Genomic DNA, 16882 nt, shown 5'->3' on the forward strand with positions numbered 1-16882 from the left:
TAGAGGTCTGCTGGAGTAAAAAATGACAGTATGCTGACCATGTTTGTAGCAAGAATTGGGATGCAGAGATGTAGGGCAACCAAAGAGGGAGAGCAGTTCTGCAGTAAAAGATGGTAATGTCAGCCTGTGACTGCCCCACACAGTAATTTTAACAATCTGTAATGAGAAAAAAAAGTTTCCACAAAAGTTTTTTTTTTTTTTTTCACTGCCTCGAAATGTGGTGGATATTTTAAAACACTCTAATGTAGACCTTTTTCATTCTATAGTACTCTATTCATTTTGGTCAGTCTGTCTGTTAAACATCAAAAGAAGCATATGGATCAGGTGGCATTGTACTTGTTAAGCTGAGCAAAAGGAATTCAAGTTATTTGTTCATATTCATCTATTCTCTTTTTTGATAGCTTAGCTTTTATTTATAAATATTTTAATTATTCTATAGAGATATTTTGTTTTTAATAGCACTTCTAAAGCAAATGTGAATAAATGTATTGTAAATAGATGTTAGTTTCATTATCTATTTCAATACTTTCATGAAAAATTGTGATTGTAACCCTACCTTCTCCCTGAGATGAAGTGCTGTACTGTGCTGTACCTAACACTCGATGAGAGATAAGATTAAGCATTCTAGGCAGTCTTGAAAATTCTATAATTGGAGATTGCTTATAGCTGTGTCCTTACTTTTTTTCCTCACTTTTCTCTTTCTCTGGTTTTACAGGGCACAATGACTACATGTGTCCAGCTACTAACCAATGCACCATTGACAAAAACAGAAGAAAGAGTTGCCAGGCTTGCCGACTAAGAAAATGCTATGAAGTGGGAATGATGAAAGGTGGTATGTACACAACAATGAAAACAAATCCTCAGCATTAGCGTCTGTCTTGCTGTTTTTTAAAACTTCTTTGCGTGGCTGATATAATTCCTAAAGAAGGAAGGAACTTGGTTTATTGAGTCGACTTATGTCAAATCAAAAAACAATTAAATAAAGAAACATTATAAATCCTATGATAATATACTTGGCCAAATTTCCATCAACATTAATAGGAACCATGTCTGTGGAAGCAGGATTTTTCAGATAATATTATATACATACATTTTTAACTCCACTGTAGTTAGTAGACTCAATTGTGTTGAATGAAATTTAACCCAAAATTTTGTATCATTTTGCAGTTTAGTATGAAAAATGCTGATAGTCTATATTCATTAATATAAACCTGCAAACATGTAATATTCATTCTATGAGTCCTGGAGCAGAGAGCTAATTCTTGTATTCGAAAGGTGCATACAAATATGTGTGTTAATTTCCTCCTGCAGTGCTAAAAGCCTCACTCTTATTTTAAACAAACTGAGGTAAATGTAAATGTACAAACAGCCTCTTAGAAGACACCTATATGATAATGATGTCAGCAAAGGATCATCCCTGAATGACAGTGCTGACAATGGCATACCATTTACAAAGGTGAAAGAGTTCTTTTGTAATATGGTGTGGGATTGATCATGATAATTGTCTTTCTCCTCTATGTTTCAGTACCTTATAATTATCAAAAGCATCCAGAAATTTGCTACTTTTTATCCTTTTAAATAAAACACATCCTTACAATTGAGTAATATTTAGGAAGAAAAACATAAATTTTTATGTGAGTAATAGTCACTCTAAAACAGAGGACAACTTTGTAGTAGATGAATGAATATATCAGATTGGTTTTATTAATGAAGAGTATTCACTAGCTTTATCTAAACCTATCTCTGTAGGAAATCCTAGCAAAATTGTTAAGTGTTCAAAATAAATAGAAAGGATTGGAAAATTTTATGTGTGAAAGGAGCTAATCATTAAATTGCAGATTGGTTCACCCTTTCTCATGCACATCTTACTCCATCTTACTTGCTCCATGAGAAATCTGTTTTGGAGCAAGAGAAAAGAGTGTCTTGTCATATTTATTCATCTCACAACAACCGATCAACTATAGTCCAGTCTGGGCCAACAGAATAGGCCAAGTTTGAGAATCCTGAGGGGCAGAGGGGAAAGATGAAGAGAAAGCACCACTGTCAATAATCAGGTATTTCTACATATTAAATGTCCATTTTTTTTTATCTTGAGGATGAGGTAAGAGATGAAATATTGTTAAACTAATTTCTGGGATGCAAGAAGAACAATCTCTTTTAGTTCTAAAGCTTACAATATATATTTTTACCTTTGTATATTTAATTAATGATCCAGTAAATCGGTTCAGAGGTTTTTCGTAAGTGTTCTCTATGATATGGATTGTACTTGTTTTTGTCATTGGCATGCAGGTTCTGAAATTTATATTTCATGCAGTGAGCCACACTAGTCTGTGCAACAAAAAGCAATTAAAAAATATTGAATGTGGTGTTTTTTACCTAATATGACAAGGTACATACAGCAAAAGTGTATGCATAAATCTTTCCTGCTCTTATAGGACCAGTAACAATGCAGTAAAGAACATCACTGTTTCATAGATAACACTTCATTTTACAAAGTCTGGGAAGAGTGTTTTGACATCCCTTAGTTGCAGGTTGTAAATCTGGCATGCTTGCAGATAAAGTGTTAGAGCAATGGAAAGTAATTTAAGATGTTCAAGAATTCAAGGTTCTCGTGGACTAGTTCCCAATCCAAGTAGCTTGGGAGACAGAAATCCTTTTCTTCAGTAAGAATTTGCTAATTGTCACATTTCTCTGGTCTGAAGATAAAGGTTAAGTGAACATTCTTTTTATGTAATCTGGGATGGCACTTTCAAATGTTTTTATTTGTTTTGGTTTTCACTTAGAAGATCTCTTAAGTTTTTCTGCTGTAATAGTTAGATCTCTTATAATATTTCAATACTTTTGAAGAATAGAGATTCTTGTGATTAACTGGAAGATCCATATTCTTCTGTAGTTTTCTGGAAATAATCTCATTTTGTTGATACAAAAAAAAAATCTGTTAATTAAATGATTTAATTCATTCATATATTTGGAAAAAAAATTCACCTGTCTTTTATCTCATTCCTATCTATCTAAAATTTATTTGCTTATGATGATATGGCTTTTAGAAATAGTTGAATAATTCTGCAATGTTTCTTTTCTCTACACCTATCCTCAAATGTACTTTGAATGAATAAAATGAATTAGCTGAACTTTGCTATATAAGTTGTCAAAAGTGGTAAATTGTGACTTCTGTATGTATCATATAACTTTTAAGCACTAGCTGATATTAATTGTTCAGTTTAGGAAGGATAGACAGATAAAATGTTAATTGTTCCAGCTTATTTTGACATAATTTTTAAGTTATAGTGTCTGAGATTTTTCTCGTAGTGAGTCAATTAACTGAAGACAATATAAAAGGACATACATGTAATTTTTAATAGTGCAGACACAATTGAAAAAAGTTTTGGAGGCTCACTCAGAAAAGTTGTAGGCTTCAAGTGGTTTCTCCTGAGAGATTCTATTTTTGAGTCTGTGGAAATTTTATCCTTTTTTATTTTTTTTAATCCAGCTTTGATTTGATCTTCTGAAAAGAATTATTTTCTTCTGTTTTCAAGTGTTTTCCTCTTATGTTGTTTTTAGAGAGTATTGGACAACCAGAAAGCTCTGCTGATTTAGTCAACATCTGAGGCAGAATTTATAGCTGGCATATTTTGTCCAGATGCTTCACTCTTTCTGAATAAATCCAGATGCTTTAAAATATTATGCAATTGGTTACTTAGTTTGGGCACCCCTACGTTTGTGTGTGTGCATATAAACTAATCATAAAGAATATGTTCCTTGTGCCTCATGTGCATGTGCAGCATGTGTTTGGTGGAATAGCAAAGAAGAAAGCCCCCCTTTTTTTTTTTTTATTTATCCACTGATATCTTGTTGAAGATTGTTTCTGTTTTTGTTTAGAGGAGAATATTCTAACTTACTATTTTACACCATGTTGGATCCTACATGACTTTCTCAGAGTCCAAATGGAGTTTTACAGCAATTACAATCCTGAAGCTTCAACAATGTGTATGGTCCAGGTGATCTCTGTTCCAATATAGATTTTGGTTTTAATTTCTTTAAATTTCCTTGTTTTAATTATTTATTATTGACTTGGCTTCAAAGGACCTCCATTCTCAGAAATCCAAAGCATCTTGTATTTATTATTACTTGAATATTTCAATAATACGATGAATTGATATAGTTTTCTATTTATTAGCATGCTGCGTTCTTCCTCTCCAATTATGTGTAACAAAGCAAAGTTAACATAAAGTGTCATGAGCGGAGCAGCATTGTGGAAGCTACATCAGTAGCTATGGCAAAAATTCTGAGTAACATTAAGTGCTAGATCCTTAATGAAAGGAAAAACCTCATAGTTATTTGCCTGGTAATCTTTTTTTGGTTCCCTGAAATCTACATAATTCTGTCAACTGTCAGATTCTGAGAGGCTCCAAACCTCAAGTCATATGAAAGTCATATCAGTGTTCAAGAATTTGAATGCTCATATTCCACTTCAGGATGGTGATCGCATATGTGATCAGGAGTATTTCACTGAATAGTCTGAAATTTCCTGATGTAGGTAGACGATTCAGAGTGAGTAGTGCCATTTCTCTTGATGGTGAAATTACTGCATATTTGATGCCCAAATCCTCCAATGCTACCGTCAAAGAAGTCCCTGTGGACTCTTCATATATTCCTGCAGTAGAGCAGAGAGGAGTGAAAGTTGCTGTTTGCTGTAACCACGCGCTATAACCAAATGCCAGGTGCCTGTGCAAACATTCATTAAGAGAATGGAGTAAAAGCCATTCCTTTTTTTAGATTTTCTCTTAGATATTGTTGAACTGGCTGCCCATCTGCAGCCACAGGGGAATTCTGTCTTCTTCAGTGTGACAATATTTCCAAGTAAGAGAAATTTTTACAGGGAAAAGAAAAAACACTTGGTAAATTTTGCCAATTTACCAGTCAGGAGTGGTCTTTTCTGGTTTTTGTCTTTAAATGGATACAGCAGTGCTTCCTTGCTGAATGCTGTGTTTTCTAATGCTAAATTATCAAATAAAAATGGCTAGAGGATTATTAAAATCATTCTCAGAAGCAGAGGTAAATCTATGTCTGATGCAAGAACTGGAAGGGCTCCAGACTTTCTCATTTTTCATGCTATTATCTTTTAATGAAATGTTTTATTAAAAATAGAAATTAGAGAATGAATGAAAATGGCTTTAAAATGTAAAACTATTTTGGTGTGTCCGAGGAGAGCCTCTAAGGTATTTATTAGACTTACTGTTCTGTACACAGGCAAATAGCTGCGTAGGCAGGATCTGATACACATATGAGGAAATGTACATTTTAAAGCTCTAATTGATGGGCTGAAAGCATGTACTAGAATAGCATTGAAGCAAAGATGTGTCAATTTAGAAAAACCTCTTTGAAAAGAACATGGAATTTAAATTTTGATGATTTTTTTCCCTTTTCTACAAATACCAGCTATCACTGAATTGTCTTGAAATATAATCCTCCACACCTCTGCCCCAAAATAAAGAGAGAGTGTTTTTGAGATCAGTGGACAACCTGTCTTACGTTTACTTCTACATCATAGTAGTTTTGTAAGTTTGTTTGTTTTTTAATAAAGGGTTACTGCATAAAGGTTTACTCTTGAACATTTGTTCGATATTGTACCAGCTAAGTACATCTCTATACTCATTAAAATTTACTTATTTGTTTATTTACATGCTTTAAAAATTCCTAATCAGGAATTTAATTTTAGTTGTGATATTACTTGGTAATAGACACAGCAATGTTTGAATTGTTGATAACTTTTAAATGAAGCTTAGGATCCTTGTAGTGTCAACAGCTCCATCTCCCTGTGCTTATAAAAGTCCATCCCTATGGACTTACTCATTTTGAGTTAACCTATGCTGTTTCAAAATAGGTAGCATCTTCTCCCTCCTGAGCTTTAGATATGCCTGGAGTTTTTGAGCATTGTATTCTTCACTTGCTTAGGCATTTCTAGCTTGACTCTAGCAAAGTCATCTAGCTTTGATGCTCAGGTTAATTTATCTAATTTATGCAATTCTGAGGTTCCTAAAATACAGCTCTTAAAATTTTCTCACAGTCTGCCTGAGCTGCAAAACTCTAAGGCAGAAGCAGCATGGCAGGATTGGGTGACACAGGGGTGGAAACTAAACTGGTATTGGAAATATTTCAAAATTCTAATAGTTTTGTGTTATGTATATACATCACATGTGTGTAGAACTATTATAGTACGTAGGCTTTAACACATTGCCCTTCATTGCCTAAAGAGATGACTTGACTCCTTCCTAGGTCTCTCTGATCTGTCTAAAACTGGGGAAATAGCCATCCTGTGATAAGAAATTTGGTTTTATAGGCCATGCAAATGAAGTATCCTATACATCATTGACTTTCTTATGTATATTTTAATTCAGAATTAGTTGTTCTACATGGTTAGGTACTTTAAATCCAGAAACGTTAGTACAACAATATTTTTCCTTCTGGAGGACTTGAAGCTATAGTTTGACCACCCTTTATTTCATTATAATTTCTAACCAGAAGAATTTACCTGCTGAATTTAGTGTAAACAAAATTGTCCACAATATCTTTAGTGCTAATTGAGGAATTCGCTTTCTCCTTGAACTTAAATCCAAGTATTCTCTTGACTATGGAAAATAAATCCACTCAACTGAAAGGTGATAGTAAGGTCTAAATGTGCATCAGATTTATTGCTTCTGCAACAATTTGAAGAAAAGTTTGAAGGATATAACACCAATAAATTTCTAGGTAGTAGATGTAAAATAAATTAAAAGAGAAAAGATGTATTTTTAGAAATATCTAATTATCTAATTAAGAGAAGTTTGGGAGAAAGCATATAACTTTTTTATTTTTACAATTTAGAACTGTGTTGTCTTATTGTGCAAAAACCTTTCTGACAAGGTTAAAGCTTGAATTCCACTAAGCAGACAAGGAGGACTCAGAGCCAAAACAGGATAGAATACAAGAAAAAGAGAGAAAATAGGATGCAGTGAGGAGAAAGCGAGGAAGAGAGAGAGAGAGAGAGAGAGAGAAAAAAAAAAGACTGTATGCCAGGAGCAATATAAAGATAATTAAGGTATAGTGGTAGTGTAATAAAAATGTGCATATTCTTACAATAACTCTTTCAGTTTTGACATCTTTTCAGGAAATTTATGCAAATCATCAGAGTGGAGAAAAAAAAACATGAAAACCTTTTGCTGAATGAAGATCAAACATTTCTTCCACTTTAAACATGGTCTATTTTGAATGGAAAATTTTGTATAGTAATCCGTTCTTCTGAGAAAAAAAAAATCACTGACATATGGATAAATTTACCTGAATTTTGTAGTTATTGCAAAATAGTTTGGCAGTGTCACAGGGCAAACAAAAATGAAATCTTTATCAAGATTTAAAGAGGAAATATTTCTCAACAAATAGGAGTTGAGGGCATGATTTCCTTTGGAAACTGTCTTAAAAACTTATTAGAAAGAAGATGTGATCCAAATGTCAAAGAAAATCAGGATCTAATATTTTACTATGAATATGGCTATCCTGAATTTCACTGCAGATTTGCAATGAAACAGAAAAGGAGTTTACAGGAAAATAAATAACCTGCATTTAGTTAGTGCATGTATATGAGACAAAGGCAGTAGAAAGCTGTATATGGGATGGTGAACAAACAGTAGTTTTCTTCTAATAGTTATACATTTAGTCAGTTAGGTTTGAGAGGAACGAAGATAAATTTATAATTTATTTTGTCTCTTATTGTACCAGTGTTGTTCATTATTTTGATTGAGAGAAAATGTACTGGTAGTTGGCAGCTTTTGAATTACATATGTTATGTGATGGATTATGTAACAAGAATATGATCTATTTAGCCTCACTTAAAATGATACTGTCAATTGAAAAAATAATACGTGAGAAACATCATTTTTCCTTTTCCCAGTAAACTTTCTTTGCCTCCTTACAGGGAGCTTTTCTCTCTGCTGAAGGTGAAAAAAGAAAGGCTAAAAAGACATGTAGACTTAATTTTTTTAAGAAACAAATATTTTTGTTGGTCAAATATTGAAAATATGAATATTCAATCACAGTTTCCTGGAGTTAAAAAATGTATTTTTGTTTCAAATAATATAAGTAATTATTTAAAAAATTATTTAAAAATTCAAACTGAATTTGAACGATACTACTTTTTTTCCAATTCCACCTGATATTTGCCTGATTTGATATTCAATATTTCTTACTGCTTCACATAAATTCTTTTAATAGTTTCTTGCATTAACTTTGTTAGATGTCTTTAAAACATCAGATTCATTTGTTGAATCTTCAAATATCAGTCATCTTAACAGTACAGATTTATAACTGCGTGGCTTTTACCCTCTGTAAAAAACTTCTATATATACAGCAATAAGCAAAAGCCTCCAAAAGCATCTGAAACTCTTTTTACTTGTAAAATACTTTCTTCATCAAGTTGTAATATTTTTAATAACACATTTGATAATTGAGTATTGGGAGATGCTTTACAGGGACTGGTAAAAAGTTTGGGTTTTTTAAATGTGTTTTGTATTTAGAACACAAAAATAAATATTATGAAACCTAGTTGTTAAGAGGGCTGGCATTGGAAGAATATTTTTTTAGTGGAATATTACAGAAGGGATGAGACGGAGAAATTTTAGGTGGTTAAGTCTAATTCTCTACTTTCAAGATGAGACAGGGTCCTCAGAAAAAATCTTAACACTGTTTGCAGGGAGGAATGGTAAATCATCCAGTTTCTAACAGTGAACTATCTGTTCAATGAATTTCTGTATTCCCAGATTCACCATCATTGGTAAAATTTCTCATGTTTTTTGTCTCAAAAGCTTTTAATTCATGAAAAGTTTACTACCTTCTCTTCAGAGGAAGATGTAATTGGAGATGCCAGTAGGAATGTGTGCATGATGCAACACAGTAGAAGTTTGTTTAGGAAGACCAAGACCAAGAAGTGAGAGAGGAAGAAAACCTAATGTCTCCGTGGTCCCTCATGGCAAACTGGCTCAGACTGCTGTGGGGGAAAGTGAAGATGACTTTAGAAGTTCCAGCTGTGTGAAGAAGTAGTAGGAAGTGTCTTTTTCTCTCTGATATTGGGAGAGGGCAATCATGTTTAATGAGCAGGAACAGCAGAAATGGTTATAAGAGGCAGCATGGGGATGATATATAGCTAATTTCAAAAGTTCCTGTATATGCATTTTATCTGCAAAAGTTTGTGTTTTAGTAATTACCTTAAGAACATTACCTTAAGGATGTCTATACTGTTTCAAGGGCCTGCTTAGCCTACTATGCTGTCTCCAACAGTATGTACAAGTAGGAGCCTAAAAAGAGTAAGGAGAGGGAGATCATGTATAATGTACATGGATATTATAATACATTATAATTATCCTCTCTGTGCTACTCATAATTTTGTAGATCTCTGCCATTGTGACTTTTCTGGCCTGTGCAGTCCTAGTGTATTTCAAGTGTTGTGATGATGTCTACACATTATTGGTAGCTTTGATCATCCTTGTGCTATATTTTTCAGCTCTACTACATTCTTTCTGAAATAAGACAAGAATTGGATGCAACATTAAAGGTGTAGGTGAACCAGGTATTCATAAAACAGCATAAAGGCATCTTCTGTTATGTTCTCTGTCTCTTTATAAGTCCTAACATTTGCTTTGCTTTTGTGATCACTGGCAAGCATTGTGCTACTTTGTGTTTCCAATAAGGCCTCACAAGATTTCACTCCTAAGTGGTAAGAAGTCAACAGAACCAGTTCAGAAATTATCAAGCCAAGATTAATTTTACTCGTACATGTCAATGTATATTAATTTGCATTAAATTTTATGGTTTATTTTATGGTTTAGCCATTCAATTTTTAAGGTTCATCAGCAGGTCTTCATAGTCTGTCATCCTTTCTGAGCAGATATCTGTCTTAAAAACCAATGTTGTCACTTTCCTTCTTCAGCACTTTTTAAATTATTGTTTTTCAGTCATTTCTGACTATGTTAAATGGCATAGAGATCTCTGCATAACATTGCAGGGGACTGCAAGATTCCTTTTGTTGGGAAAGTTAACCATTTATGCCTAAGATTTTTCTACATTTTAGTCAATTTATGTATATGTGAATCTTTTCTCTTATGCCATTGTTACTTTTACTTTAAAGTGTTTGATAAATGACATTTTGGAAAAGGCTTTTAAATATCAGATAAACATCTGATGGATCAATCTAATTGATCGCCTTTTTTCATATGTGCACATTTGTTGACTCCTTCAGAGAACTCTAAGAGATTTATAAGGCAAGAATTCCCTTCACAAAAGCCATGCTAGTGCATCACAAGACCATACATTAGCAGCTGTCTATTCTTTATTATAATCCCTACTGGTTTGCTCAATACAAACTATGGGCACATAGATCTCTTATCTTCTCAGAATGATGTGGGGAATTTGATGTCACATTTGTGACCCTCTAGTCTTCAGGTTTAAAGGTAGTTTTAAGCAAGAGATCACATCTTACTTTTATTAACTTAGATTTCATCTATGTTTCGTTCCCTTAGAATTCTTAGAGTTCATTTGTCTTATTGATTTCTATCCACCTCAGCCATCACTTCAGTTTCAGAAAGTTCCTTTGCAGCTCCCCAAACAAAGGATTATTCCTGGCACAGAAACTGCCAAGGTTTCTTTTGTTGTGAACATTGATGTAAAGGAGCCATATGGGTTCTCTGCCATGGCCTTTTTTTTCTCTCCATTTTCTCTTTTAATACTTTGATCATCAGTTGGGCTCTGCTTTTTCTCAAGGTCATCGTATTTATAACCTCTTTAACCTTGCTACATTCATTTGCCTTTTATTCTCAAATATCACCTGGTAGTAAAGCAGAGTTTCATTTGCTGAACACTGAACATTCCTTCTCTTTGATAGTTTTCAACATCATTAAGATGCAGTAAAGTAATTTAAAAGAGTTACAAATTGTATAAAAGAGAAAGTGTTTCCAAGCACCTTTGAAATACTCCTTTGACACACTGTAAGGTCAAAGCTACAGGCTAGTAATGTTGCAGGCTGTGTGTGTATAGAGAAGTGTAAAAAGCTTATCATGTGGAATTTGTTGGCATTAGTAGAACTGAGAAGATAGAGCCTCAGATTCAAGAGTTACTTCAGACAGGGCTGTTTACTGATCAGTGTTTGTACAAACAATAATATATCTACCTTTTAATTTTACTTTATTATATACCTTCTTAAAAAACCAAACAAACAGAAAAAAAAAAAAACCCTCATTTTCCTTCTTATCATGTATTTTTCTCTTTCAAAGGTAGCTACAAACTAGACTGGGAATCCAGTGCAGTGGGATGGGTCACGTGCTGGTAGTAACATGTTGGAGTGGGCAGCACTGGCAAAGCATAGCGCTTTCCATGGGTCCCCATGAGCAGCAGCAATGCCTTAGGAGGTACTGCTCACTTGCCACTCGCCTCTCACACTCTGGATCCTCACTGAATATTTTTTCCTCCAATCTGTACCCTAGCATCTTAATGTTGTGATACTATTCAGCATAGGTACTCTAGTCTTTTCATGGCTCTCCTTTCCCATGATGATTCTGCTAGCCCCGGTCCATATTTGCTTCTGTTTGGAGCCATGGCACCTGGATGGTTGAAATGGTCATAGTACCCTAGAGGGGAAAAGACTTTATTACCAGAAAACCAAAAATGAGAGAGAAAAACTTCAAAGCAAAAAAACTCATTTTTGATCAGCCAGTTTTTAAGTAGAAACTTTTTCCCTGGCTTAGAAGTTACTTATTTTGCAAGTTAGCTCCAATAAGATTTGAAACAATGCGGATATAAATGTGAAACTATTGCTTATGTGCCTGTTGCCTAGAAACAGACCTCCAGTTCCCCAGCCTTTATACTTTGGCTGTTGTCAAGTTTCCAGATCTGCTGTGTTATGTCTGTCAAGTATGAAGCGGAGGTTATTTGCTGAGTATTAACAACAGCAATGACTGCTGCACACATAGCGTGACATGTCCTACCTACATGTCCTACCACCAAAGTAGACGATAGACAGTAATGTTTCATTGACTTGCTGTTTTTCTGGATTTCCCCTCTTAATCTGATTACTTCCAGTAAAGGAGTAAGGAACCTGAAATGCAATTGGAATGAATCTGACTTTCTCTGGTACCAGTAGAAAACTACTTTACTGGTCACAATTGAGACTGTACAGAGTTTTAAAATGATCTTTTGTTACTATGTTAAAAGTCTTTCTGTTGTCACAGAAAGAGAGTGTAGGTTAAAGTTGTATTTGCAGATATCCAACTTGTTTGCATCCGGGCTAGTACATATTAGAAATGGAAATTTTTCATATGCTTAATGCTTTAAATTACAATGGGTGTCAATTAAGACACAAGATTGTTTTTATTTATTTATTTATTTATTTATTTATTTATTTACTGTTCTTTGGGAGGTTAAAATTATTAGAACTAAAAAAACTCTAAGATTTTCAGATGAAAATATTAAAAAATATTCTTATAACATTAGAGTACATTAGCTTTTTCAGCTTTCCAGCTTTAGTACAGCTAGAATCTGTGACTAGTTATATATTTTTATACTCATATGATTTGTCTGATGATATGTATTATCATCAATAGAAATTACTAAAAGTAGATTCTTATAAAAGTTGGGGATATGTTGATTGCTATATTATAAAAGAAATATTTTATAAAAATTGACTTGTTTGTTTCAGTACTCACAAAAAAAGAACAGAATAGGCTACCATCATATATTCCTTCTGAAACAGAAATCATATCCCCCCCAAAAAATTACTTCTCACTACAGCTATTTCCAAATAGTTATGTCCCAGAAACAACAATTAATCCTTGTCCTCCCGTTTCCGAGGTTAGTTCTGTTATATTCCCCCTTCAAGTCTACATCAATTCTGTGGTTTTGAATTTTTCATTTTCCTCTCTCCCCATTCTGCCTTTGGTGTGGATTCCTCGTTTCTACAACCTTCTCTTCCAAGGCCGGAAGGAGTAGCTGCAGAGCAGTCCCTTGAAAGCTGAGTGTTACAAGGAGGCAGAGGAGGAATTCTCTTTGTTTGTTTGTTTTCCTTCTCTCATTCTGCTGCTGGAATCAGCTCTCAAGGTCGGATGAGAGATCTCCCTAGTCACCTTTATTTATTTATTTATTTCCCACAAAATACTTCCCCGAAGGCAAAACAACAAAACAAATTCTTACTTAATTGTGAATGTATATATATAAAGCATATGCAACAAACGGTAAAATTCTTTGTTTACAAAAGATGAAATAAAAGCTTCTACTTCCAGTAAACTCTATCTGGCATTTTATATCATTCCATTGCACAGACCTGGAATTCTCAAGTCAAATCTACTGTTGTTTCTTATTTAACAAAACCTGTGAGGTTAAGCAAACAAATCACTGCAAAAGTGAATGTATCTTTGTGAACTTTTAGATTTCTTGAAAAAAGGTGATGGCTTTAAACTCTCTAAGTTCCACACTGTGAGTTCCTCTAAGCCAAACAGAGTTGGGTTAACCCCGTTTTGCTGAATGGAATATTCTAAGAAAAATACTGCAGCTGCAATATCCTTATCATTTATCACAGGTAAGAGATATTGATCCCAATTTCTGCAATTACATTCTGCCTACTTAAATTATTCTATAAAATGCAATAGTTATGTCCTGTCCCAAACTAGCACATTATGTTTTTAGATGACTTGTGTGTCTTACAATAACAACTACACTTCAGTTCCTGCAAAAGCAATGTATGATATATACATTGGCATATGATATATACAATCGTCAAGTAGTTAGTGAAGTATATTAATAGTTGATTAAGAGTTAAGATATTAATAGCTGACAAAGATCACAAAGTCAGTTACTCAAATGTCAGAAAATACAGGGAGTTGCAGTGTATTGCACCACTTTAAGGCATGGTTTTATCAGTATCCTCTGTGCTCATGAGAGTTGCAAAGCTCTCTTTCTGTTCCTGCTGTTAAATATATATCATGATGGTAACAACTGCTTTTCAAAGTTTTTGTGAACTGAACATGGAAGTGTAAAGAGTGAGCAAAATTTTATAGGTGGTGCACGCAAAAGCAAATTAGCACAGAGTAGGGTTATAAACTTTGCCAATGTAAGAGCATGTAGATTGTTTCGTTATCCTCTCACATCCCCTCCTACTTGTAAGGTAGCTTTCCCTTCTCAGTGGTTTAAAATTCCTTGGACTCCTAAATAGGTATTGCTGTGCTGGAGTGGGACAGGTGCTGTAGTCAGAGGGACTTCAGTACTCTGCAAGTTCATGGCCTTGCTTTTGTGAGAGCAGGTCTGCTGACAGCCACATTCCAGCCTAAATTTAGTCTGCTTCTCTAAAGCACTGGTTCTGAGTCTCTCTTTGTAGCTAATCTTTCTTGGTCCACCTGGAATTCTGTGCTTAGCTTCTCACTTCTTCTGAGAGAAACATCATGTACCCAGGAGAGTTCGTTTGTGAGACCACACTTCGCACAAGGAGTAGTTGGAGCCATTGCACTGATTGAAAACCATAGATACAGATAGTCTGAAACTGATTTGCTGAAAAATTATGTACTAAAATGCAGTTAGAAGACCAGTTATTTCACTCAGCCATGTTTCCGAAGCACTTTTTTTATTGTTTGTAGACTTTTGAAGTAGTTTTCATTCAAAAAATATTGGGGAATGGATAAGCAAGTAGACATGGTAAGGTTAAATGCATAATTTAACTGAAGGTTTTATCCTTCAAAAATAAGTACTATTTGTAGAAAATAATGCTACTGTAATTCTTCCTTACATTTATAGCAAAACTATTCAGATCTCCAATGTAATTGAAATGGAGCATGAAGAGAGGGGTTAATGAATAGGCAACAGGTGAGTAGACACTGAGAGAGAGATGCAGTTTCTAAGTGATTATCCATCCCCTGCCTGCGGATGTACAGAGTGAATGTTGTGTAAGTGGGGAAAGGGAAGATGAAGGCCTGTGTGAATTGGATCGTGTTAATGAAAATAGCATGGCAAGTGTTTGAAATAGCTGGTAGATGTTCCATGCATTGAAAAAGGCAGTAATTGACATATTTTTGACTTTCAGAGTAGTGGACGGTAGGGACAACTGAGAAGCATTCTGCCTACTTGAATTTTTTCATCTAAGCAAGACTTTTGCACCTTTAATGCACCAAGATTTTGGGAAGTGTTATGAAATCCCTTCCCTCTTCATTTAAACTTAAAATTTCAAATAGCACTGTGCTCACAATACGATATGCGAACAATACTTATTCATTTGAAAAATATTCCTAAAAAATATATAAAATGAACTAATTTTCTCCTCCTCTTCCTTCTGACAGTATTTTTAAATATTTTTAATGATGCAGAGGAGAAGAAGTTTTTTTCTCAGTAGTAGATAGGAAGAAACTGGTTGTTGGATGGTTGAGATTCAGTATTTACGCAATGCTTGCTAATTTAGGATTTCTTTGTGTAATCTGAATTTTTTAACCTGTTTTATTTTTTGATTTGTTTATTCACCTGTTTGAAAGCACTAGTGAAGTACTTTACTTGATTAAAGTTTGGTTCCACAGCCTGTGTGTTATTTCATTGCATATAAGGTTCAACTGACTTCCAGGAGTATGTTGTTGCTCAGCTGGCTTTTTGGTCATGTGTGCTGGAAAGCAATCAGAGTGGACCCTTAGAAGATGCCATGAAACAAAACTGCCCTTCAAGATAGTTGTTCCTTACCATATCTAGATGATTAACTAAATTTAGAAATGTATTTTTAGAAAGCTGTATCTGAAAATCATTACTGCTGTAGCTTTAAGACTTCTGTTGAAAATTATTTGAGTGCTTTTTCAAGACACACATGACTTCCATTTTTGGTAGGAAAATAGTTTTCATAATGTTTGGGCAATGTAGGTTTCCTTATTGGCTGAATTGTGGAAATACAGTTAATGTATTCATATATTTTTAAAAGCTTACAATGTCATTGCATTTTTTTTTTGCGATAAAATGGTAGCTTGAGAGAGTTGTCTTTTTGGAATTAATGACCATTCATTATTTTATTTTATTTTTAACCAAGATAAAATTTGATTAAACTGAAGGAAATTTGGAGTCACTTAAATTTTTCAGAGAGATACTCACTCCTATTTGGTCCAAGAAAATGAATAATAGAATCACTATGTTGCTTCTCCATCTAGGGGATAGTCAGAGGTGGTAATAATTTCTATAAATCTCTGATGAGTGTGATGTGTGGTTATACAGATTCAAAGACCTTTCTGTCTGTGGTCACAAAAACTACTGATGTGATGCAGAAAGAATGCATCCCATCCCTTAATCTCCTCTCCTCTCCTCTCCTCTCCTCTCCTCTCCTCTCCTCTCCTCTCCTCTCCTCTNNNCTCTCCTCTCCTCTCCTCTCCTCTCCTCTCCTCTCCTCTCCTCTTCCCTTTTCTTCTTCCTTCAGAAAAATATAGGCTTCCTGGAGGTTCTTTCATCCTGAAATAAAAATATAAAACCAGATTTGGACTGGACATTTTCTCCTAGTTTGGAAGCTTAAGCTCAATTTTGCTTAATACACCACTTCAGTGTAAAGAAAAGCTGATGTGAATATTGCAGATGAACTAAAAATTAAATTTTATTTTCTCATTTAACATCTAATTGGTGCTAAACCTTCTTACCCTTCTTGCTACCTCCATCTCTTCTGTCAAATACTTATCACTTCCTTGTTTTATTTAAGAATGCATACCTAGAATTGGTATAAAACAAATAAAAAATAAGTCTCTTCCAACTTCCAGTAATCTGTGGCACAGAGATTTCTTAAGTCAAATGTGATCTATTTGGGTTTAATATCTTGCTGTATTTTTTTCTTCCTCAGACTTAACCTACAGCTTTCTAACAC

The 16882-nt window shown here is 34.2% G+C and overlaps 1 protein-coding gene across 1 annotated transcript in view; it reads left to right on the forward strand.

The window, feature by feature from the left end:
* Positions 1-16882, forward strand: part of ESR1 (estrogen receptor 1) — a 111873-nt gene that overhangs the window by 42341 nt on the left and 52650 nt on the right. Inside the window, exon 3 of the mRNA XM_026044399.1 lies at positions 716-832. Coding sequence (XP_025900184.1) covers positions 716-832 — 117 coding nt within the window. The remainder of the gene's footprint in view (positions 1-715; positions 833-16882) is intronic.

This window comes from Nothoprocta perdicaria, unplaced genomic scaffold (assembly GCF_003342845.1).
Source record: "Nothoprocta perdicaria isolate Ctin4 unplaced genomic scaffold, notPer1 scaffold_36, whole genome shotgun sequence".
Classification (NCBI taxonomy): domain Eukaryota; kingdom Metazoa; phylum Chordata; class Aves; order Tinamiformes; family Tinamidae; genus Nothoprocta; species Nothoprocta perdicaria.